We start from the raw sequence: 23,239 nt of genomic DNA, 5'->3' as shown, positions 1-23,239 counted from the left end.
ACAAAAATCACAAAAGGTTACTGTCAAGCAGTCAGCTGAGAATATTACCTTCCAGGTAGAACGATATCTCGGCAAAGAGGTGGAGACGTCGTCCTGCTGATGTATCCCTGCTGATTGGTAACAGCTGTTGCAGGTGATGCGTGACAGCTGTCACCCTGGCTGCTCCTGTGAGGCGGCTGCGCCCTCTGGTGCCTGGAGCCCGCACTCCAGGCAGGGCGCCCTCTGGTGGTGGGCCAGCAGTACCTCCTCTTCTGGCGGCCCACACAACAGGACCCCCCCCCTCAACGGGCGCCTCCTGGCGCCCGACCAGGCTTGTCCGGGTGGCGGCGGTAGAAATCGGCCAGGAGGGCCGGGTCCAGGATGAAGCTCCTCTTCACCCAGGAGCGTTCTTCGGGGCCGTACCCCTCCCAGTCCACCAAATACTGGAAGCCCCGGCCCATCCTACGGACATCCAAAAGCCGGCGTACAGTCCAAGCCGGCTCGCCATCGATGATCCGGGCAGGAGGCGGCGCCGGACCCGGAGTACAGAGGGGTGAGGAGTGATGAGGTTTAATCCGGGACACATGAAACACAGGATGGATCCGCAGTGAGGCCGGCAGCCGAAGCCTCACTGCGGCTGGACTGATGACCTTCAGGATCTTGAATGGGCCGATGTAACGGTCCTGTAACTTGGGGGAGTCCACTTGGAGGGGGATGTCCTTTGTGGATAACCACACCTCCTGCCCAGACCGATACGCAGGGGCCGGGGTCTGCCGACGGTCTGCATGGGCTTTTGCCCTCGTCCGGGCCTTTAGCAAAGCAGAACGGGCGGCACGCCACACCCGACGGCACTTCCGCAGGTGGGCCTGGACCGAGGGCACACCGACCTCTCCCTCAACCACCGGAAACAACGGGGGCTGATACCCCAAACATACCTCAAAAGGGGAGAGGCCGGTGGCTGAAGACACCTGGCTGTTATGGGCATACTCGATCCAGGCCAAATGGGTACTCCAGGCCGCCGGGTGTGCGGCAGTCACGCAGCGCAAGGCCTGCTCCACCTCCTGGTTTACCCGTTCTGCTTGCCCGTTGGTCTGAGGGTGGTACCCGGACGTCGGCCTCTAGGGACGCCCACCAGAAGCGTTGCCGGACAACTGCCACGGTTCTTCGCACCCCTGGATGACAGGAGAGCTTGGAGCTGTGACAGAAGTCCAGGACTGCAGCCCTAGCTTCTGGTGGGACGTATAGTTTGTTCTTCGGCCCAGTTCCGGGGTCCGGGCTTCGTGCCAGGGCCTCCCGGACGGTTCTCTCTACGTCCCAGGTGAGGATGGCCACGATAGTGGACTCCGGGATGATGGGTTCCGGTGGATCAGACAACTCCGCTTTGACTTCATCTTCATGTACCCGGGACAAGGCATCCGATCTCTGGTTCTTGGTCCCGGGATGGTAGGTGATCCGGAAGTCAAAACGGCCGAAGAACAGTGACCAGCGGGCTTGCCTGGGGTTCAGCCGCTTGGCGGTCCTGATATACTCCAGGTTCCGGTGGTCAGTGAAAACCGTGAATGGCACGGACGTTCCCTCCAACAGATGTCTCCACTCTTCAAGAGCCTCTTTCACCGCAAGGAGTTCTCGATTGCCGACGTCATAGTTCCGTTCGGCCGGGGTCAACCTGCGGGAAAAATAGGCACACGGGTGAAGGACCTTATCGGTCTTCCCGCTCTGGGAAAGCACGGCTCCTATCCCTGAGTCCGAGGCGTCCACTTCAACCACTAACTGGCGACTAGGATCGGGCTGCACCAGAACGGGTGCAGACGAGAAGCGCCGTTTCAACTCCTTGAACGCGGCATCGCAACGATCCGACCAGGTGAAGGGGACTTTTGGTGAGGTCAGGGCTGTCAGGGGGCTAACTACCTGACTGTAGCCCTTAATGAACCTCCTGTAGAAATTTGCAAAGCCGAGGAACTGTTGCAGCTTCCTACGGCTAGTGGGTTGGGGCCAGTCTCTCACCGCCGCAACCTTGGCCGGATCAGGAGCGACGGAGTTGGGGGAGATGATAAACCCCAGGAAGGACAAAGATGTGCGGTGAAACTCACACTTCTCGCCCTTCACAAACAGCCGGTTCTCCAACAACCGCTGCAGGACCTGACGTACATGCCGGACATGAGTCTCAGGATCCGGAGAAAAGATGAGTATATCGTCTAGATATACGAAGACGAATCGGTGCAGGAAATCCCGCAAGACATCATTAACCAATGCTTGGAACGTCGCGGGGGCGTTTGTGAGGCCGAACGGCATGACCAGGTACTCAAAGTGACCTAATGGGGTGTTGAATGCCGTCTTCCATTCGTCTCCCTTCCGGATCCGAACCAGGTGATACGCATTTCTAAGATCCAGCTTAGTAAAGATTTTGGCTCCATGCAGGGGGGTGAACACGGAATCTAATAATGGCAACGGGTATCGGTTGCGAACCGTAATCTCATTCAGCCCCCTGTAATCAATACATGGACGAAGTCCGCCATCTTTCTTGCCCACAAAAAAGAAACCTGCCCCCATCGGGGAGGTGGAGTTCCGGATCAGCCCGGCAGCTAATGAGTCCCGGATGTAGGTCTCCATTGATTCGCGCTCAGGTCGTGAGAGGTTGTACAGCCTGCTGGACGGGAACTCAGCGCCTGGAACCAAATCAATGGCACAATCGTACGGACGGTGCGGGGGAAGGGTGAGTGCCAGATCCTTGCTGAAGACATCAGCAAGATCGTGGTACTCAACCGGCACTGCCGTCAGATTGGGAGGGACTTTGACCTCCTCCTTAGCCTGGAAACCGGGAGGAACCGAGGGTCCTAAACACACCCGATGGCAGGTTTCGCTCCACTGAACCACCACCCCAGACGGCCAATCGATCCGGGGATTGTGCTTTAACATCCATGGGATGCCCAAAATCACGCGGGAGGTAGAAGAAGTTACAAAAAACTCAATCTCCTCCCGGTGGTTTCCAGACACCACCAGAGTTGCTGGTTGTGTCTTGTGTGTGAGTAAAGGGAGGAGGGTGCCATCTAGTGCCCGCACCTGCAATGGTGAAGGAAGCGCCACCAGAGGGAGCCCTACCTCCTTTGCCCATCTGCTGTCTAGCAGATTCCCTTCTGACCCCGTGTCCACCAGTGCTCGGGCTTGAAGGGTTAAATCCCCGCTCAGGATTGTGACTGGGAGTCGTGTGGCAATTTGTGTGTGTCTCACTTGAATGTCTTGACCCCCCCTTAGCCCAGTCTCTAAGGGTGAGTGTTGACGTTTTGGCCGTTTGGGGCAGTCTCTCTGTGTGTGCTCTGTTGAGCTGCAGAGAAAACACTCTCCACGGATCAGCCTCCCCATTTTGGCCCTGTGCGTTTCCCTAACAACGTCACCAGGGGGAGCTGTTGCCCCACAAAGCGTTGCGGCTGTGGAGCGTGGGGAGGGCGGCCCCTTTTCGAACCTGGAAGGGAGAGGGGCGGCGCGTATCCGGTCACGTCCTTCACCTCGCTCCCGACGGCGTTCCTCTAACCGATTGTCTAATCGTATAACGAGATCAATAAACCCGTCTAAATCCCGCGGTTCGTCCTTGGCCACCAGGAGCTCCTTCAGGACCAACGACAGTCCGTTTACGAAGGCGGCGCGGAGGGCAGTGTTATTCCAGCCGGACCTCGCAGCCGCGATGCGGAAGTCGACTGCATGAACAGCTGCGCTCCGGCGCCCCTGTGTCATTGACAGCAGCACGGCTGAAGCGGTCTCTCCTCTATTTGGGTGATCGAACACTGTTCTGAACTCCCTCACAAACCCATCATATATCAGAAGGAGCCGTGAATTTTGCTCCCAAAGCGCTGTAGCCCAAGCGCGTGCCTTGCCGCGAAGCAGATTAATGACATAAGCTATCTTACTAGCATCAGTCGCGTACATGACGGGACGTTGTGCGAAGACGAGCGAACACTGCATAAGAAAGTCCGCGCACGTCTCCACACAACCTCCGTACGGCTCTGGAGGGCTTATGTATGCTTCCGGGGAAGGTGGGAGGGGTCGTTGAACGACCTGTGGAACGTCACTGTTACGCACAGGGTCGACAGGAGGGAGAGCCGCAGCAGCGCCCTGAGGGCGCGCTTCCACCTGCGCGGCGAGAGCCTCCACCCTGCGGTTAAGGAGGACGTTCTGCTCGGTCATTAAATCCAACCGAGCCGTGAAAGCGGTGAGGATCCGCTGCAACTCACCGATCATTCCTCCTGCGGACGCCTGTGCGCCCTGTTCTTCCATTGGCCGTTCAACAGCCGGTTGACGCCCCTCGGGATCCATGACGCTGGCCGAGATATCCTGTTGGGAAAGTGTCGGTACACGGACCCACAACAGGGGGCGCAAAGGAACGGACAATGGAGTAGGTCAAATAACAACACTTTACTGTTGTGAATGTGCACAACAAATACAACAGATTACAACAATAGATCAGAATCAATTCACAAAGGTGTCGTGTGGGCAGGCTCGAAGATAGGAGACACCTGTCCAAAGCAGAACCGGAACCACACGATTTCCTCCGCCACCAGACCCCGGGAATACTGGAGCCGCCAAGTCCCGAATTCCCAGGTGGCCACTGCCTCCGCGTGTCGGACCTGGTACTGCTGGCGAGGAACAAAAACACAATTAAAGGTGGGCGCGTTTGCACCCAGTAATCCGCACGGCAGGAAAGCTACCTCCACCTCTCGTTGGAAAAAAGGTCTGTTATCACTCACAAAAATCACAAAAGGTTACTGTCAAGCAGTCAGCTGAGAATATTACCTTCCAGGTAGAACGATATCTCGGCAAAGAGGTGGAGACGTCGTCCTGCTGATGTATCCCTGCTGATTGGTAACAGCTGTTGCAGGTGATGCAACAGCTGTCACCCTGGCTGCTCCTGTGAGGCGGCTGCGCCCTCTGGTGCCTGGAGCCCGCACTCCAGGCAGGGCGCCCTCTGGTGGTGGGCCAGCAGTACCTCCTCTTCTGGCGGCCCACACAACATGATAAACAGTACTATTCATCAATCTGGCTCCAACTTTCTCTGATTGCTGTTGCCAGATCAGCTTTGCAGGTTGGAGCCTTGTCATGGACCATTTTCTTCAACTTCCACCAAAGATTTTCAATTGGATTAAGATCCGGAGTAAGATCCGGAGTATTTGCAGGCCATGACATTGTGTGTCTTTTTGCAAGGAATGTTTTCACAGTTTTTGCTCTATGGCAAGATGCATTATCATCTTGAAAAATGATTTCATCATCCCCAAACTTCCTTTCAATTGATGGGATAAGAAAAGTGTCCAAAATATCAACGTAAACTTGTGCATTTATTGATGATGTAATGACAGCCATCTCCACAGTGCCTTTACCTGACATGCAGCCCCATATCATCAATGACTGTGGAAATTTACATGTTCTCTTCAGGCAGTCATCTTTATAAATCTCATTGGAACGGCACCAAACAAAAGTTCCAGCATCATCACCTCGCCCAATGCAGATTCGAGATTCATCACTGAATATGACTTTCATCCAGTCATCCACAGTCCACGATTGCTTTTCCTTAGCCCATTGTAACCTTGTTTTTTTCTGTTTAGGTGTTAATGATGGCTTTTGTTTAGCTTTTCTGTATGTAAATCCCATTTCCTTTAGGCGGTTTCTTACAGTTTGGTCACAGACATTGACTCCAGTTTCCTCCCATTCATTCCTCATTTGTTTTGTTGTGCATTTTCGATTTTTGAGACATATTGCTTTAAGTTTTCTGTCTTGACGCTTTGATGTCTTCTTGGCCTACCAGTATGTTTGCCTTTAACAACCTTCCCATGTTGTTTGTATTTGGTCCAGGGTTTAGACACAGCTGACTGTGAACAACCAACATCTTTTGCAACATTGCGTGATGATTTACCCTCTTTTAAGAGTTTGATAATCCTCTCCTTTGTTTCAATTGACATCTCTCGTGTTGGAGCCATGATTCATGTCAGTCCACTTGGTGCAACAGCTCTCCAAGGTGTGATCACTCCTTTTTAGATGCAGACTAACGAGCAGATCTGATTTGATGCAGGTGTTAGTTTTGGGGATGAAAATTTACAGGGTGATTCCATAATTTTTTCCTCAGAATTGAGTGAGTCCATATTTTTTTTTCCCTCTGCTTGGTCTAAAAAAGTAACCGTTACTGACTGCCACAATTATTTTTCCTGATTTCTTATAGTGTTTCTTAAAGCCAGAAAGTTGCCATTTGAAATGACTTTAGTTTTGTGTCATGTCTGTGATCTGCTTTTTTTCTACAAAATTAAACAACTGAATGAACATCCTCCGAGGCCGGTGATTCCATAATTATTGCCAGGGGTTGTACTCAGCATTAGTGAGTTCTTTCAGCTTCTCCCTCTCACTTGAGGTCGCCACAGCAGATCAAGTATAGATATGTGTGTTAATTTGACATAACTTCCACACCAGATGCCCTTCCTGACACACCTCTACGTTACACAAAGAATGGGCAACAGCGGCCTTGAAGTGAACGCCTTCTGTTTTGAAAACGCACTAATCGCTTGGCCACCATTATGAGTTGTTGTTAAAACTAAATCATTAAAAGCATTGCTTTTCAATTTGTAATAAAGTTTATCTAAAAGTATTTAATTTTAAAATTTAATCACAAGTAATAAAACTAAGTCATGGGATTTAAATTATGTGCTACTCTTCATTTATCTGACCGGGTTTAACAACATATATATGGAGAAAAAAAATTCTTAGTCTTGAGTCAATCAAAATCATGTTTAAAGGTTTAGATGGGCCCCAGATGATTTTCATATTTCAAAAATGTGTTTCAGCATTCTTCAGTTGGGGAACAGCTTATTTATAGTATTTATACACCTTATAAATGACTGATAAAAAATGATTCTATATCCACATACACAATATAATCTTTGGATTGCAGTAATTTAAAAACAAATACACATACAGGGTTGTAACACCTTTAGATACAAACTGCCACCAAGTAAATATGATGTAAGTCCCCCTTCCACACTTATTTTATTTTATTTATTTATTTATTTATTTATTTTGAAGGGGGCAGGATAGGAGAGTATGTTTTGTATTTACTGAAATTAAAACCATCTGCCTACAATAAACCATCAGCTGAATAATTATTATGGCATTGTTGTTTCAAAACTCAGCAATACCACTGGAAAAACATAATTTATTTTCTGTATGTACATTATTGTCATTGAGAATTAGGATTAAACTGCAACAATACACAAGAGCTACAGTTGACAAGACTCTTTTCGCAAAAAGTTTAAAAAATTGAACATTGCAACATGTAAATTAAACTTCACTTTTATTCGTGGTTGTTCGATCTAGAACCTTTATTAAATTGTTCAGATAATTGAATAAAGAAATTAATTCTCAGAAATATCAGCCTGTGTGTAATTGCATTTAAAGACTTCAGACACATAACAGGGAGGAGAATTAAGGCTATTATATGTTGATATTGTTACACGCTGGACAAAGGTGCCACATTTTTTTAGAGAAGCCCATGATTCTACTATATAAAAAGAAACCCATGCTCCAAAAAATTGGACCATATATTGTGGTGAAAATCCAAGATGGCAGCTTAAAATGCAACAAAAGTCCTTACACTGTAATATCACAGGTCATATTGGTGATAAAGATATATGCAGCCTGTCTGTTTGTTGGTTCTGGAGTATAAGAATAATATGCATACAGTAATGTTCAGAATAATAGTAGTGCTATGTGACTAAAAAGATTTATTTCTTATTGTTACATGGGAAACGGTACCAGTAGATTCAGTAGATTCTCACAAATCCAACAAGACCAAGCATTCATGATATGTACACTCTTAAGGCTATGAAATTGGGCGATTAGTAAAAAAAAAAAGTAGAAAAGGGGGTGTTCACAATAATAGTAGCATCTGCTGTTGACGCTACAAACTCAAAACTATTATGTTCAAACTGCTTTTTTAGCAATCCTGTGAATCACTAAACTAGTATTTAGTTGTATAACCACAGTTTTTCATGATTTCTTCACATCTGCGAGGCATTCATTTTGTTGGTTTGGAACCAAGATTTTGCTTGTTTACTAGTGTGCTTGGGGTCATTGTCTTGTTGAAACACCCATTTCAAGGGCATGTCCTCTTCGGCATAAGGCAACATGACCTCTTCAAGTATTTTGACATATCCAAACTGATCCATGATACCTGGTATGTGATATATAGGCCCAACACCATAGTAGGAGAAACATGCCCATATCATGATGCTTGCACCACCATGTTTCACTGTCTTCACTGTGAACTGTGGCTTGAATTCGGAGTTTGGGGGTCATCTCACAAACTGTCTGCGACCCTTAGACCCAAAAAGAACAATTTTACTCTCATCAGTCCACAAAATATTCATCGATTTCTCTTTAGGCCAGTTGATGTGTTCTTTGGCAAATTGTAACCTCTTCTACACGTCTTTTATTTAACAGAGGGACTTTGCGGGGGATTCTTGCAAATAAATTATCTTCACACAGGCGTCTTCTAACTGTCACAGCACTTACAGGTAACTCCAGACTGTCTTTGATCATCCTGGAGCTGATCAATGGGTGAGCCTTTGCCATTCTGGTTATTCTTCTATCCATTTTGATGGTTGTTTTCCATTTTCTTCCACGCATCCCTGGTTTTTTTTTTTTTGTCTATTTTAAAGCATTGGAGATCATTGTAGATGAACAGCCTTTTTTGCACCTGCGTATAAGTTTTCCCCTCTTCAATCAACTTTTTAATCAAACTACGCTGTTCTTCTGCTTTTCTACTTTTTTACTAATAGCCCAATTTCATAGCCTTAAGAGTGTGCATATCATGAATGCTTGGTCTTGTCACATAGCACTACTATTATTCCGAACACTACTGTATGTCGCGGACATGAATGAGCGAAGCTCGTCAGCATCTCACCATGTCATTTAGGTCCTTCAGACTTTATTTTGAGTATATGCTTCAGCAGAGCATTAGCATGGCAAAAACCTTTCAGCCTCGCCCCCCAAGACTCCCTGCCTTTTTAGCATTTTACTTATTTTGCCTTTCAGCTTCTCGGGAGGGGGGGGGGGCTCTGCCACCCATACCCCCCCTTTTTAAGGCTTTTTCTTTTTTTTGCTTTTTTTTGCTTTTCAGTTGACATCACCATTTGAAGGATTGTTTCAGTTATGTGCTGCACGAATAAGCCAACACGAACCAGCTGTTTTCTGTTAGTTTAAACATGTTTGCACTCTTAAACAGCTAACAGACAGACATGGCAACCTGATTAAAGGATAAATGCTGCTTTTAACAACCTGGACCTCATTTCTGACATAAAATATGGTTGTTTACTCACTAATATAAGTTTGGTGTGATTCGAAGTCCATAGTTCAAACGACGTGTTCAGTTCAAATCTGGAGAAAACATTTTTCTTTTTCTACTAAGGTGGATTAGAACTTTTTGTGGTACACAGCACCAACTACTGGACAGGAGGAACCTAGCAGTCAATGTGACTCATTGATTTGAAAATGCAGCTCTTTCAACCAGACATGTGGTGCCGTGACATGTCAGTCATCTGTATCCAATCAGATTTCAGAGGAGTCCAGGAAACCCCGGCCTCCACTGTAGCTCCACCCATGTCAGGAAGTGTTCAATATTTCCTGTTTCACTGTGACTGAGAATTCGGCACTTCCTGTTTGAGTGTGAGCTTGCCACTGAGTTTCAGCGAGATTCCATGGGCTCTCGTCTGTCAATCCACGAAGTGTTTGACATTTGAACATTTCCTGTTTGACTGTGGACTTGAATTTTGGCACTTCCTGTTTAGGACACCCCGTACCATGAGTGAGCTTCGCGCCGCTGCACGACGCTTCGCTCAAATAATTGTAATCATCTTTTTTTTAATGGTGAAACTTCCTGAACCAAAATACTGACAGTATATAAAATAAATTAAACAAAAATACGAATATGTAGGCCCTATATCCGCTTGCCAGTGGGTCAAGACTCTTTGGTGTAACGGTCTAAGGCGTAGGAAACTTGAACTGTATTTAGGGGTATTTTTGGAACTTCATAAATCTTGACTTTCATAGTTTGTACATCAACATATGTTTTCTGGGCCATTGGCATGTTTGTGGAGATAATCAGGTATTTCAGGTATTTCTTCATTTGAATAGATGTTTTCCTGATATGCAGATGTTCCAGTTCTAATAATTACTGCAGCATCATTTTAGATAAGCTTCGTTCACAACAGGATGGACAATGCCGCAATTTACAATCAAGTAAGTTACTGTTTTAATTATTAAGTAGATGTAAAAAAAAATAATTAATGTTATATAAGAATATAAGAAAAGCATACATCTACTAGCAAGTTTAAGCAAAATTCAATCACCAAATTTATGAAACACTGAAGTAATATGATCTTGTCTATATTTGCAGGTGCGAACAGACCTGAGTGAACTGTAAATGGTAAATGGACTGCATTTATATAGCGCTTTTCCATCTGCAAAAGACGCTCAAAGAATTTACAATTATGCCTCACATTCACCCCGATGTCAGGGTGCTGCCACACAAGGCGCTCACTACACACCGGGAGCAATAGAGGATTAAAGGCCTTGCCCAAGGGGCCTTAGTGATTTTCCAGTCAGACGGGGCTTTGAACCCATGATCTTCTGGACTCAAGCCCAATGCCTTAACCACTAGACCATCACCTCCCCCAAACTGTGCTGAAGTGAAACCAACACTATGGACTGGTCACTTTGTGTGATATGCCAGGACAGTACAGATGACACACCTCTCTCATACCCAAAGAACATTCATTCATTCATTCATCTTCTATCATTCTTAGTTCAATTAAGGGTCGCGGGGGGCTGGAGCATATCCCAGTATTCATAGAGCGCGAGGTGGGGTACACCCAGGACAGGACGCCAGTCTATTGCAGGGCCACAAATAGATAAACAAACACAGACACACCCACACACACACACCTACGGACAATTTTAAAGATTCCAATCCACCTAACCCGCATGTCTTTGGATGTGGGAGGAAACCGGAGCACCCGGAGGAAACCCACGCAAACATGGGGAGAACATGGAAACTCCACACAGAAAGGCCACGGGAACTGAACCCACGACCTTCTCGCTGTGAGGCAACTGTGCTAACCACTAAGCCACTGTGCTGCCCACCCAAAGAACAGGCAGAACCAAAATGCTCAGGAAGTGTACAAAGAGTTTCTTGACGATGTCAGGGAGTTTCAAGAGATGGATGCATTGCCAGTTGACATTGATTTTCGTGAACAAGGTACCACAGACTGCTTCATGGAAAACAATACGTCATGGCATAGGTTCCAGAAGTAAACTGGAACATGAGAAGAGTAGAAAATGTTAACAAGAAGAGGATGAGAAGGCTTCAACTTCTTGTGCACTTCAAAGTGATTTTTGTTGTGGAAGAACGTGTTCCCAATCCTGTTGAACAGTCAAAGAAACACTAAGTCTGCGGATGGTCTTTTGGTAATTTATTCAAGCTTGAAGTCCCCCACCGGTCTCACAGAATACGAAGGTCAGAAGGAGGATGAAGGCAAGGCCTGATCTCCCCGTCAGCACATTTAAGCCCCGGGAGCATAACTCGCCCAGGGGGTGTGGTCAATACAGACACTGAGGTCCGGGAAGCAGAATGTTAGCAATTTCACAAGATGGGAAACAATTATAAGCAAAATAACAACACTGGTTCACAGCTGTGTCTGAGTGATAACTACTGTCTGCAAGTTATCAGGACGGAATATTCTGTAACTGAAACATAAGTCTTGGCTGAGCATGAAAATGAAGCATTATGAAACATTTGTAAAATTTCCTTAGCATCTGTAGGATTTCCTCTACAATTCTACTTCTTACTTCTTTCAAAGGGTCAAAAGAAGTGTCTGGTGACAAGCATGGAAATGCTTCCCAGTGGTTACTGAAACATTCGGAAGCAGCCCTTCCATGTGCTTGAAACGGAGTCACTTGAACACTTCACAATTATTTTATATGACAAAACAAGCAATGAAACTGATGTAAATGATGCCAGGCATGAACTGTTCAGCAAGAGAAGCAGAACCCTGGAGAACATTCCACTCACCAAGGTTATCATTGCTGCAGGCTATTATGTAAATTTAATTGAATTTACCCATTGCTAATTTCTTACAACATATAAATTTTGCAAACAAAAATTGTTCTACTGTTGCAGGATGCACTTTGGAACATACTAAGCATGTTATTCTTCAGGCTGGAATTTGGTCAGAAACCTGATGTTCTCACATCCTCATGTCATCTCCAGTGGAATATGGCTGGAGTCTACAGGCCCACCAGTGGGTTGCTGCATAAAGCTTGCAGCAAACTCATCAAATGTGGATGTAAAGCCACATGTTGTCACAGCTACAAGTGCACCAGGTATGGACTCAACTGTACAGGCTCGTGCACCTGTGCATGTGAACAGGACTGACATATAACATGTATAAGATGCATGTACAAAGTCTACAGCTTTACATCAGCTTAAAGATTTTGGAAAACTGTTGCAAATGAATGTAACTAAACTCTAAATCCTTTCATTGGTATTGTTTTGAAGCACAAATGTTCTTTTTTTTTTCCATGTTGGTATCTCTGATAATGATTTATTATACCACAGGGTCCTTTTTATTTTGAATACAAATGTTCATGTTGACCTTTATCTTGGTCTCGGAGCCTCTAATGTAACAACTAATAATTCCAAAGACCTTCTTGTACTTCAAAACCTACATATAGATGGGTCACATATCACTGTAAACCTGAATGTTTAAATTAATTAAAAAGATTAAATAGTATAAACTCAAAGTTTTAAGAAAATGTTCTACTTACTTAAATATTTCAAGCTTGTGTAACATGGTCTTGCTTTTGACTAAATTAAACCCAGAATGTTTGATTGACTGAACTAATTGGATATTAAGTAAGCAAAACTTCAAATCATAACTTAAGCACAACTTAAAATAATTAAGTAATTGTATATGAAAATATATGAGTTGACTTAATGAACACTTTAACAGGGGTGGCCAAGTGGCTAGTGCGCTTGGTTTTTGTGCAGAAAGTTTCCAGTTCAAACCCCACCCCTGCCACATTTCTCCATGTCATGTGGATTTATGTAAGGAAGGGCATCTGGCGTAAAACTTGTGTCAGTTTAACATGCAATCTGCTGTAGTGACCTCGAGTGAAATCAAGGGAGTAGCTGAAAGGACTTACTTTTACTTAATGAACACTTTTATTTAATTGTAATCATGAGGTGTAATCGAAACTTTCACCTTCTGGGAACAATTGGCTTTTACGTTTATGAACTCAAAAAGTTTGTGGTAATTGATGGCCTCAATATTTTTGAGTTCTACTAACTTGTTCAGGTTTACAGTGTATGTATCTTCAATATTAGCAAAGTTATGATTGTTCATGCATATTTTTTGCCATGTTGGCTGCCATCTTGAATTTTTTACCACAAAACACAGTCCAATTTTTTGGAGCATGGAATTTTTGTATTCACTTTGTTTATAGATACCTAGAAAAAGAAAAAAAGGTTTGTAACAATCTCACCCTCACTCTAATGTATTGACAGATCTTTATCCTTTTGCTGTGCTTTTACTTCAATTTTACATTGTAAAAACTATTGAGATTTGTCTTTCTTATGCACGTACAGTTGTAGCAGGAATTTTTAAAAGGGTAGGTTTGAATACCTGAAACAGGCAGATCTGTAACTGTGACCAGTGTAAACCATCACTCATCCCATAATAAGCAACACCATCATGTGTACTATAAGATAAAAACTTAACCTAACAAGTAAGATTGTGATGATGATCTCTTTTGTCTGTTGTGGGATCATTGATTGACAGAAGCTTCTTGCACAGTAAGTAGCCTAACCTTAGCTTGGCTCTGACCGGTTCAAGATTTTTGGCCAATTAGGATATCAGAGGGGTATCCAAGAATACTACCCATAATGCTCAAAACATCTTTTGAAATTTAATTTAAGGTGTTTTTTAGTCTTTAATTCAGTACTTCACTTCAATCAGATCAGTTTGTCTACCATCCAAGACAAAGTGCAGCAGTACAAAAGTTGCTTCTACTTTCCATCTGATGCAGTTGTCATGTTCACACTCACACCCCACGCTCTTTAAATGTGCACTCACATGCATTGTGATGGTTGGTCAAATGAGGGGTGGTCGGTTGCATGAGTTGTCATGCTCCCATTGTCCATCATAACAGTACCTTTGCACCTTAGATGACCAAAAAGGCTTTAAGTCCAGTGATGTGTATATATTATTATGTACAGCATGGAACACCCAGATGCACCTTACATAAGTGGATTCACAACACACGTACACTCTGCTTTGTGCTGTGCGCCTGGTGCACTGGTTTAAAGGGAATGACAGCTGCCCCACATGCTGGCTCTGTTTGGACTACAACCATAGCCATGGGAAGTGGGGGTGCTGCCAGATGACAAAAGTGTAATGATGAAGTAAATTAGGAAATTTGTTAAAACATTTAAAATAATTTGTTGTTATTTGCACAAAAATGTAATGTCTGATGATATTTTTGACAATAATAAGCAATTCTGCATAAGTATTTTGGAATGCTGTAGCCTATAACAGAATCTGGTAACGCTAGTTGCAACACTCGCTTACTTTTTTATAGCATCTATGAATTTGTTGATGCTAATAATGTGTGTGTGTCTGCGTATGCTTGATATCCGTTCCGCATCATAGAGTAAGGGTTAAATGAAAAAGTAAATTTTCATGTTCTTGTCGGTTTAGTGGGACACCTCTCTACAGCACCCCCAACCCAAATCCACTTCCCGCGGTATGACTACAACACACCCATGGCTAAAGGACATCTATGCCCTAGTGCCCAGCTTTGCTTACAGTTTATGTGCCGTTTCGAGAACTTGGACCCACCTCAAACACATTTGCACCTCACTGTATTACTCATTTAGAAATCAGAGCCCTGTATCCCCCCAGGATCATTACCAGTTTCCTTTGCAGTGCTTTTTTTAACCCTTACCTCTGTGACATCTTTCACATTAATCGTCTTCTTGGTCTGGGCCACATGGCCGACTATACCCATGTCCAATGGATAGACAATCTCGGAGTCTGGTGGGACAACACAGTTTTCAAACTCTGACTCTGTGTTCACATTGAAGAGCCTTGTGGCGAGTTCTGCAACACCGTTCCGCTGCCGGTACATGAACAAGCTACAGCGGTCTGCGTGGATGAGCGCACTGATTCTCTTCAGAATCTTGAACACCACCTTTTCCATGTTGATGTTCTCCTGCATGTCTTTGATCAGGTCATACATAATGTGGCTTTCTTCAACCTAGAAAAAAAATTAACACCATTTATAAGCTTGGGTCCTGGAATTGCCTAATATCCTACAAGATTTGCTCAACCTAGAATTTTGATTCAGATGTTTGTAACTCAGCACTTTAAATAGCCTTTCCAATTATGTTGCATATATGTCCACAAAGTACAGTTGTGCTCATAAGTTTGCATACCTTTACAGAATTTCTGATGTTTTGGCCATTTTTCAGAGAATAGGAATGATAACACAAAAAGTTTTTTTAACTCATGGTTAGTGGTTGGGTGAAGCCATTTATTGTCAAACAACTATGTTTACTCTTTTTAAATCATAATCACAACAGAAACTACCCAAATGGCCCTGATCTATAGTTTACATAACTTGGTGATTTTGGCCTGATAACATGCACACAAGTTGACACAAGCAGGTTTGAATGGCTACCAAAGGTAACCATCCTCACCTGTGATCTGTTTGCTTGTAATCAGCGTGTGTATAAAAGGTCAGTGAGTTTATGGCAGACCCTTGCATCTTTTATCGAGTGTTGCACTGACGTTTCTGGTTTCTGAGTCATGGGGAAAGCAAAAGACTTGTCAAAGGATTTGCGGGAAAATGTAATTGAACTGTATAAAACAGGAAAAGGATATAAAAAGATATCCGAGGAACTGAGAATGCCAATCAGCAGTGTTATAACTGTAATTAAGAAGTGGAAAATGAGGAATGCTGTTGTAACCAAACCACAGTCAGGTAGACCAACAAAAATTTCAGCAACAAATGCTAGGAAAATTGTTTGGAGTGCAAAGAAAAACCCACAAATAACTTTAGCTGAAATAGAAGACTCTGAAGATGCACAATAATGAAGCACTTGAAGAAAAATGGGCTGCATGGTCGAGTCACCAGAAGAAAGCCATTACTACATACATGCCACAAAGTATCCCGCTTACAATACACCAAAAAGCACAGAGAGCAAAGTTATTTGGAGTGTTGAGACAAAAAAAATTAACTTTTTGACCACAACCATAAACGTTACATTTGGAGAGGAGTCAACAAGGCCTATGATGAAAGGTACACTCTTCCTACTGTGAAGCACGGAGGTGGATCACTGATGGGTTTTTTAGGATGTGTGACCTGCAAAGGCACAGGAAACGTGGACAAAATTGATGGCAGGATGAATGCACCATATTATAAGAGAATACTGGAGGAACATTTGCATTCATCAGCCCGGAAGCTGTGCATGGGCATTCCAACATGACAACGATCCAAAACACAAGGACAAGTCAACCTGTCATTGGCTACAGCAAAACAATGTGAAGGTTCTAGAGTGGCCATCTCAGTCTCCTGACCTCAATATCATTGAGCCACTCTGGGGAGATCTCAAATGTGCAGTTCATGCAAGACAGCCCAGGAATGTACAGGAACTGGAGGCTTTTTGTCAAGAAAAATGGGCAGCTTTACCATCGCCAAAGGGGGCAAAACACAGTATTAAGAACTGGGGTGTGTGAACTTTTAATCAGGGTCATTTTGGTAGTTTCTGTTGTCATTATGATTTAAAAAGTGTAAACACAGTTGTTTGACAATAAATGACTTCACACAACTAATCATCTTGTAACTTCCTACTTTTAAACTTTGATAAGACTGAAATGATGGCTCTTGGTCCAGCGAGACATCGGCAACAATTTGACCAGCTAGCGCTCAGCCTGGGTTCATGTGTCATACATCATATGGACAAACTGCGGAACCTTGGGGTAATTTCTGATGCCATGCTGTCCTTTGACCTCCATATTAGGGATATTACCAGGACTGATTTTTTTTTTCCATCTGTGAAATATAGCAAGGATTTGCCCCATCCTGTCTATAGCTGACGCTGAGACCCTGATTCATGCTTTTGTTTCTTCTAGATTGGATTATTGTAATGTCCTATTTTCAGGGTTACCACAGTCCAGCATTAGGAATCTCCAGCTGGTTCAGAACACTGCTGCCAGACTTTTGACATGAAGCAGAAGGTTTGAACATATTACACCCATTCTGGCATCTTTGCACTGGCTTCCTGTCTCTGTAAGAGCAGATTTTAAGGTCTTGCTGCTAACCTATAAAACTGTTCATGGACTGGCGACTTCTTACCTGGCCGATTTGGTGAAACCCTACGTACCAGCCCAGGTTTTGCGGTCGCAGGATGTGGGACTACTGTGTGTTCCTAGCGTGAAGGAAAAGTCAGCGGGTCAAAAAGCCGTCTCTAATCATGCACCCTCTCTATGTAACAGTCTCCCTGTGACCGTGAGGCCGTCAGATTCGGTAGACATTTTTAAATCAAGACTAAAAACGTATTTTTACTCCCATTCTTATGAATAGCTTTTATTTTTTTTATCTCTTTTATTTGTGTCTTTTAATTGTGTATTTGAATCTTTCAATTTATTCACTCATTTTAATTTTGAACTGTTTTGTGTGAGGCACATTGAGGCAGGTTTGCTGTGATTTGGCACGTTATATAAGTTGAATAAACTAAAAAATTGAACCATGAGTGAAAAAAAAGTCTGTGTTACCATTCATATTCTCTGAAACATGACCAAAAGATCAAAAGGTCTGCCAGGGTATGTAAACTTATGAGCACAACTGTATGTCTACTGTGTACATGAAATCTGTCAGTGGAGTGATGGCTGCTGGAATCAGTTTGTTACATCCCAGGTGGTCATTTGGACCTCCTTCCTCCTTATATTTTTGTGTAACAGTACAGTTGCATGTGGTACCATGACTCTTCAGAGGTGGCTTCTAAGGAGGAACTGGACTTATAGATATTGAAAATTGTGCTCCACAAGGCTTGGATTCCCTCCACTCTTAAATACAATAAGATACTGGATCTATGGTCTTATGCTAATTAGTCATTCAAAAGCTTTTCAAAATAATTCAGTTGGCTTCTGGAATCTACCAAGCGTTGCTCCTGGTGTATGTAAACCTTTGACCCACTGAAAATCTGACAGAGAAGAAAAACTGAAATAAATCCATCTTGTAGTGATTATTTTTACATAAATTTACATGGAATAAAGTAGACATTAAACACATTGTTTGATAGAATACAGTATGAGTTTGGAGGAAACTGAGTTTGAAAGTTTTAAGTCGGGTGTATGTAAATTTGTGGCTGTATCTGTGTAGTGTAGATCTCAAGTGTCTACCAGGGATTGTTAATGAATTATGTTTTCAAGAAACATCCCTTTATTTTCATTGCAGATGTATGAATGCATGATGCAGGACGTTATATCGTTACCAGCACGACAACCCAAAAAAAACAATAGATGGTAGACACTTGCGCCACATGTACCACCTGGAGAGATGATAATGGGGCTACATTTTAGGTTTGGTCCATATATTTACAAATGAATGAGGCTGAAGGGATGTTTCCTGAAAATATAACTCAATAACAATGCCGGGTAGACACTTGATGCCTACACCATATTTACCAACTAGTGAGAAGATGATGTGATTCCAGTTTATGATTCTTTGCTCTATATATTTGCAAATTAATAAGACTGAAGGATGTTTCCTGAAAATATAATTTATTAACAATGCCGGTAGAAATTTGATACCTACACCATATGTCCCCCTTGGTGAGAGGATGAGGTGGTTACAGTTTATGATTCTTTGCTCTATATATTTGCAAATTAATAAGGCTGAAGGGGTGTTTCCTGAAAATGGAATTTATTAACAATACCGGTAGACACTTGACCCCTACACCATATGTACCCCTTGGTGAGAAGATGAAGTGGTTACAGTTTATGATTGTTTGCTCCATATATTTGTCAATTATGAGACTGAAAATAATGTATTAATAATGCTCGGTAGACACTTGATACTTACACCAGGTGCAACCATAAAATGTGAACTTCTGCCAGATGATGTGTTATGTATTGCTATAATTTTCTTTTCTTCTTTTTTTTTTTTTTTTTTTATCATTTACCTGACTAAGTTCTTGGAAGTGGCTGAAGTCCACTTGTTTCTCTGGAAGCCTGGATGCCTTGGCTATGGCTCCTGTGCTGAGCTTCTTGGCAAAGTACTGCTGAGCGAATGCAGGGTTCCCTTGTAGAAACTTTTCCACATCTTCTTTTTGCACACCCATGACTTCCTTCCTCCACTTGCTCCCTGGATGAGACTGTCTTCTCCTTCTTAAGTCACGGATGAAGCTCCTACTCGAGCCAACACTGCTCCAAAGGGGCTACCTCCAACTACTCCAAAGGTCAGAGCAGGAATGAAAAACAAGCCTATTGATCGTCTCCAGTTTAAACCCTAAAGAAAAAGACAAGAAGAGCAAAAAGCTAATGTAGAAAAGAGAAGAGGATTGCAGGGAAAATCTAATCCCCCCTTTAGTGAAGGATGAGTGCAGTGGGGAAAGGCAGAGGGCTGAATCAAAACAGTCCTGTCATCAGCAGATAGTGCTGAAGGTTAGCAGGGATCTGCCCCTGCTAAACTGGTCGGCTGATCTAGTGAAGGATACATGGGCTGACTGATCCATTGCACAGCGAAGAAACAAGTCTGCAGGAAGCAACGCAGCTGCAAAGCCGTTCATGTGGCACGCCAACGTTCTATCATTCAGTGCGATTTAGTGCCGTAAAGTTCATCCTAAAGATTAATGTGCATGTGAACATTTATTGACTTGCTGTAGAGATCATTTTCAAATTAATGGCTTTCTATACCATACATAGCTGTGGCCCATAGGTCTCCAAAGCCAAAAACATGAAACCTGAGTGACTCTAATGAAGCAGCAGCCCGGCCAAAGAGAAGACACAGCTGGAAAATGTTACAACACGCAGCCTTTGTTTGAAAGATGCACTCCCAGAAAAATCATTAAAATTATTTATCAATAATGAGGAGTGCAGGTGAACACAATGAATCTTGGAAAGACATGCTGGAGTCTTGAAGATGAAGGCTCCAAATATCATATATCATTAAGATAAAGTCAGTGATAGTCTATGATGTGGGAGACGCCTGCTGTGCTGCATCCTGTTCCATCTATTACACAATATTTGTCACTTTGTAATGTATCTTGGGTTTCATCTCACACTTGCACAACTATGACAATCTCTTTAAGTCCTTATTAAACATGGCCTCCTCAGGCCTAAGCCCTATTTACTTAGAACAGTATCTCATAATCGCTTCACAGCAACGCGCCATCTTTCTGTCTGCAGTGCTTTTTCTCTGTGTAGACCACAGGCATAGAATCAGGGGACAAACCCTTCCCAAAATATTCCACATATCTTCAAAAATGAGGGATTTTTGATTAATTGAATCAAATGAACCAATTCCTGAAAGGAAGTATTTCACAGTTTTGAAACACTTGAAATGCAAAATTAAACAAGTATTTCATAAAAATGTGTTTCAAAGTGCACAAAACATTAATTGCTTCAGAAGATGATCTGGTTTCAAAGGGTTGGATGCTCACTGTTTTAGTGTGCTTGAAACACTATGAAGCTTGCTTTAGAAAATGATTCAGGGATATGAAATGCTCAAAACACCAAATGAAACAATTACTAGAGAACACGAGTTAATGGTTTTAAACTCTCAAAATAATCAGGAATTGGTTCACACAAAGATCCTGTTTCAAAGGGTTGGAAAGATTAAAAGAACCAGTGGAGTCAGCAAATTACTCAAGGTGCGTTTATGTTTCAGTGTGCTTGAAACACTAGAAACCTGCATTAGAAAATGATTCAGAGTTATGAAATGCTCAAAACACCAAATGAAACAATTACTGGAGAAAACAAACTCATGTTTTTAAACTCTCAAAATAATAAGGAATTGATTCGGAAAAAGAGCCTGATTCAAGGGTTGGAAACATTAAATGAACCAATGAAGTCAGCAAATTACTCATGTTTCAACATGCTTGAAACACTACATGAAACTTGCTTTAAAAATTGATTCAGAGTTATGAAATGCTCAAAACACCAAATGAAATGCTTACTAGAGAAAACAAGCTAATGTTTTTAAACTCTCAAACTAATAAGGAATTGCTTCGGAGAAAGATCCTGCTTGGAATGGTCGGAAACATTAAATGAACCAGTGGAGCCAGCAAATTACTCATGTTTCAACATGCTTGAAACACTACATGAAACTTGCTTTAGAAATTGGTTCAGAGTTATGAAATGCTCAAAATACCAAATGAAACAATTACTAGAGAAAGCAAACTCATGTTTTTAAACTCTCAAAATAATAAGGAATTGCTTCAGAGAAAGATCCTGTTTCAAAGGGGTAAAAACATTAAAAGACATTTGTCTCAGCTTATTTACCATTTCAAAATGATATAGCATTAAATTATTGCTTCAGAACAAAACTCAGTCTTTGAAATGTTCAAAAAAGTAATGAAGCAAATGCATCTAAAATGAATTATTATTTTAAAGTTACTTAAATACTGCGTTAGTAAAATCGAGTGGACAGTTGGGATTCATTGGAAAAATTTAGCATTCTGTATACACAAAAAGCAAATTAATTGTTTCAAAAGTTAATAGTTGTTTTGAAAAGGTGAATAACTGTTTCCTAAAATGGTGTATTGTTTCAAAATTCCTGAAATAGTAAATAGAACAGTAGCTTTATGTTCCATTGATTAAGGACGATTACATCATATTACATCATACTAACTGTTTTGAAATTCTTAAAAAAAAAAAAAAAAAAAAAAACAGATGAAAAAGCTGAAAAAAGTTGAAAAAGTGAAACAATTGTTCCAGAAACTGATTCACTGTTTCAAAGCACACCCGACACTGAATTAATCATTTCACTGTTTTTGAAATGCTTAAAACACTATGATGGAGCCCTCTGGTGGACAAAATGACACTATACAAAACACACTATGGCCTGTTATTATCTTGTTTAGCAAATGAAGATCAACAGGACAAAAAATGAAGATGGATTTAATCAGTGAAGCTGTAATTACTACGTTCTGTGAGCAGCAATCGCAAACATTCACACAGAATGAAAGATTGTATGAAACTAAGTGTAATCCCTTCATTCAGCACAGAGAGGAGCTGTCTATAATAAGGCACCATAAACACCTTAATCAAAAGGTCAGATTGATAATCTGCAGCCTCAGTAGTAGATTACGACAGGCGCTGCAGTGCGGGGCAGACCGGGGTAGGATGAGTTAGGCTGCTCAGTTTGATGAAAGTAAGAGTGACAATCGAAGCATGTTTGGGGCGTGTCCAACTCCTCTTTACGATTCATTTATATAGTGTACAAATTCAGCAAAGTGAAGTGCAGAGCACGAAGTCTCTTAATTACTTTTTGGTGTGTTTTGGATGTAACACAAATTACAATCTATCAGATTATCATCTGTCATTCAATGTCAGTGTTCTGTGCACTGCCCATTGCTATTTAGATGGTGACAGAAGTGAAAGGTTTTCTGGCGAGAGACCAGATTTGTGTGAAAAATTGCATGCAAGTATGCAGCAGATTATTTACAGATGTCACCTCCAAGATTTAGTGGCGTCGTTCATGCCCTAATATCTGTCTGTGTTGCAAATTTGGTGAGGATCCGTTAAGTAGTTTTTTTTCTTCAAATCCTATATAAAGTGAAATCTTAATCCAGCATCCGGATCATCTCCACAACTTAATGGGTTCTTCCATGGCCTAATATCTATATGTGATAAAAATATCGTCAAAATCTGTGCAGCAGTTTTGACGTAATCCTGCTAAAAGCCAGACAGACAAATAAATAAACACTGATGATTTTATTACGTCCTTGGCAGACATAATAATGGCCAAAATAACTGGTTTGGATACACTGAAAAAAGGAAGCATGACTTAAATATGTACATCAGTTGCACATGATTAGAATGTGTCCAAATAACAATTTTCTCAATAACAAGTTTCTCGCTTAGGAACATATGAAATTATGCTATTTGGACACATTCTGATCATGTGCAATCTGTGTACATATTTAAATTCTATAAGTCCAGCAGAC

General features: G+C 42.5%; 1 protein-coding gene across 2 annotated transcripts in view; it reads right to left on the bottom strand.

Moving 5' to 3' along the window:
* The window catches only part of LOC117529520 (rod cGMP-specific 3',5'-cyclic phosphodiesterase subunit beta-like), an 83,435-nt gene extending 63,701 nt beyond the window's left edge, over positions 1–19,734 (bottom strand). For both annotated transcript variants that reach the window (XM_034192324.1, XM_034192323.1), the window contains exons 1-2: positions 19,253–19,734; positions 15,013–15,324 (exon numbers count right to left, since the gene is read on the bottom strand). In XM_034192324.1, the coding sequence (XP_034048215.1) occupies positions 15,013–15,324; positions 19,253–19,411 (471 nt within the window). In that variant the 5' untranslated portion in view covers positions 19,412–19,734. The remainder of the gene's footprint in view (positions 1–15,012; positions 15,325–19,252) is intronic.
* Between the last annotated feature and the right edge of the window lie 3,505 nt (positions 19,735–23,239).

This window comes from Thalassophryne amazonica, chromosome 17 (assembly GCF_902500255.1).
Source record: "Thalassophryne amazonica chromosome 17, fThaAma1.1, whole genome shotgun sequence".
Lineage (NCBI taxonomy): Eukaryota > Metazoa > Chordata > Actinopteri > Batrachoidiformes > Batrachoididae > Thalassophryne > Thalassophryne amazonica.
The sequence above is the reverse complement of the archived record's forward strand: the minus strand, read 5'-3'. Positions and strand labels throughout refer to the sequence as shown.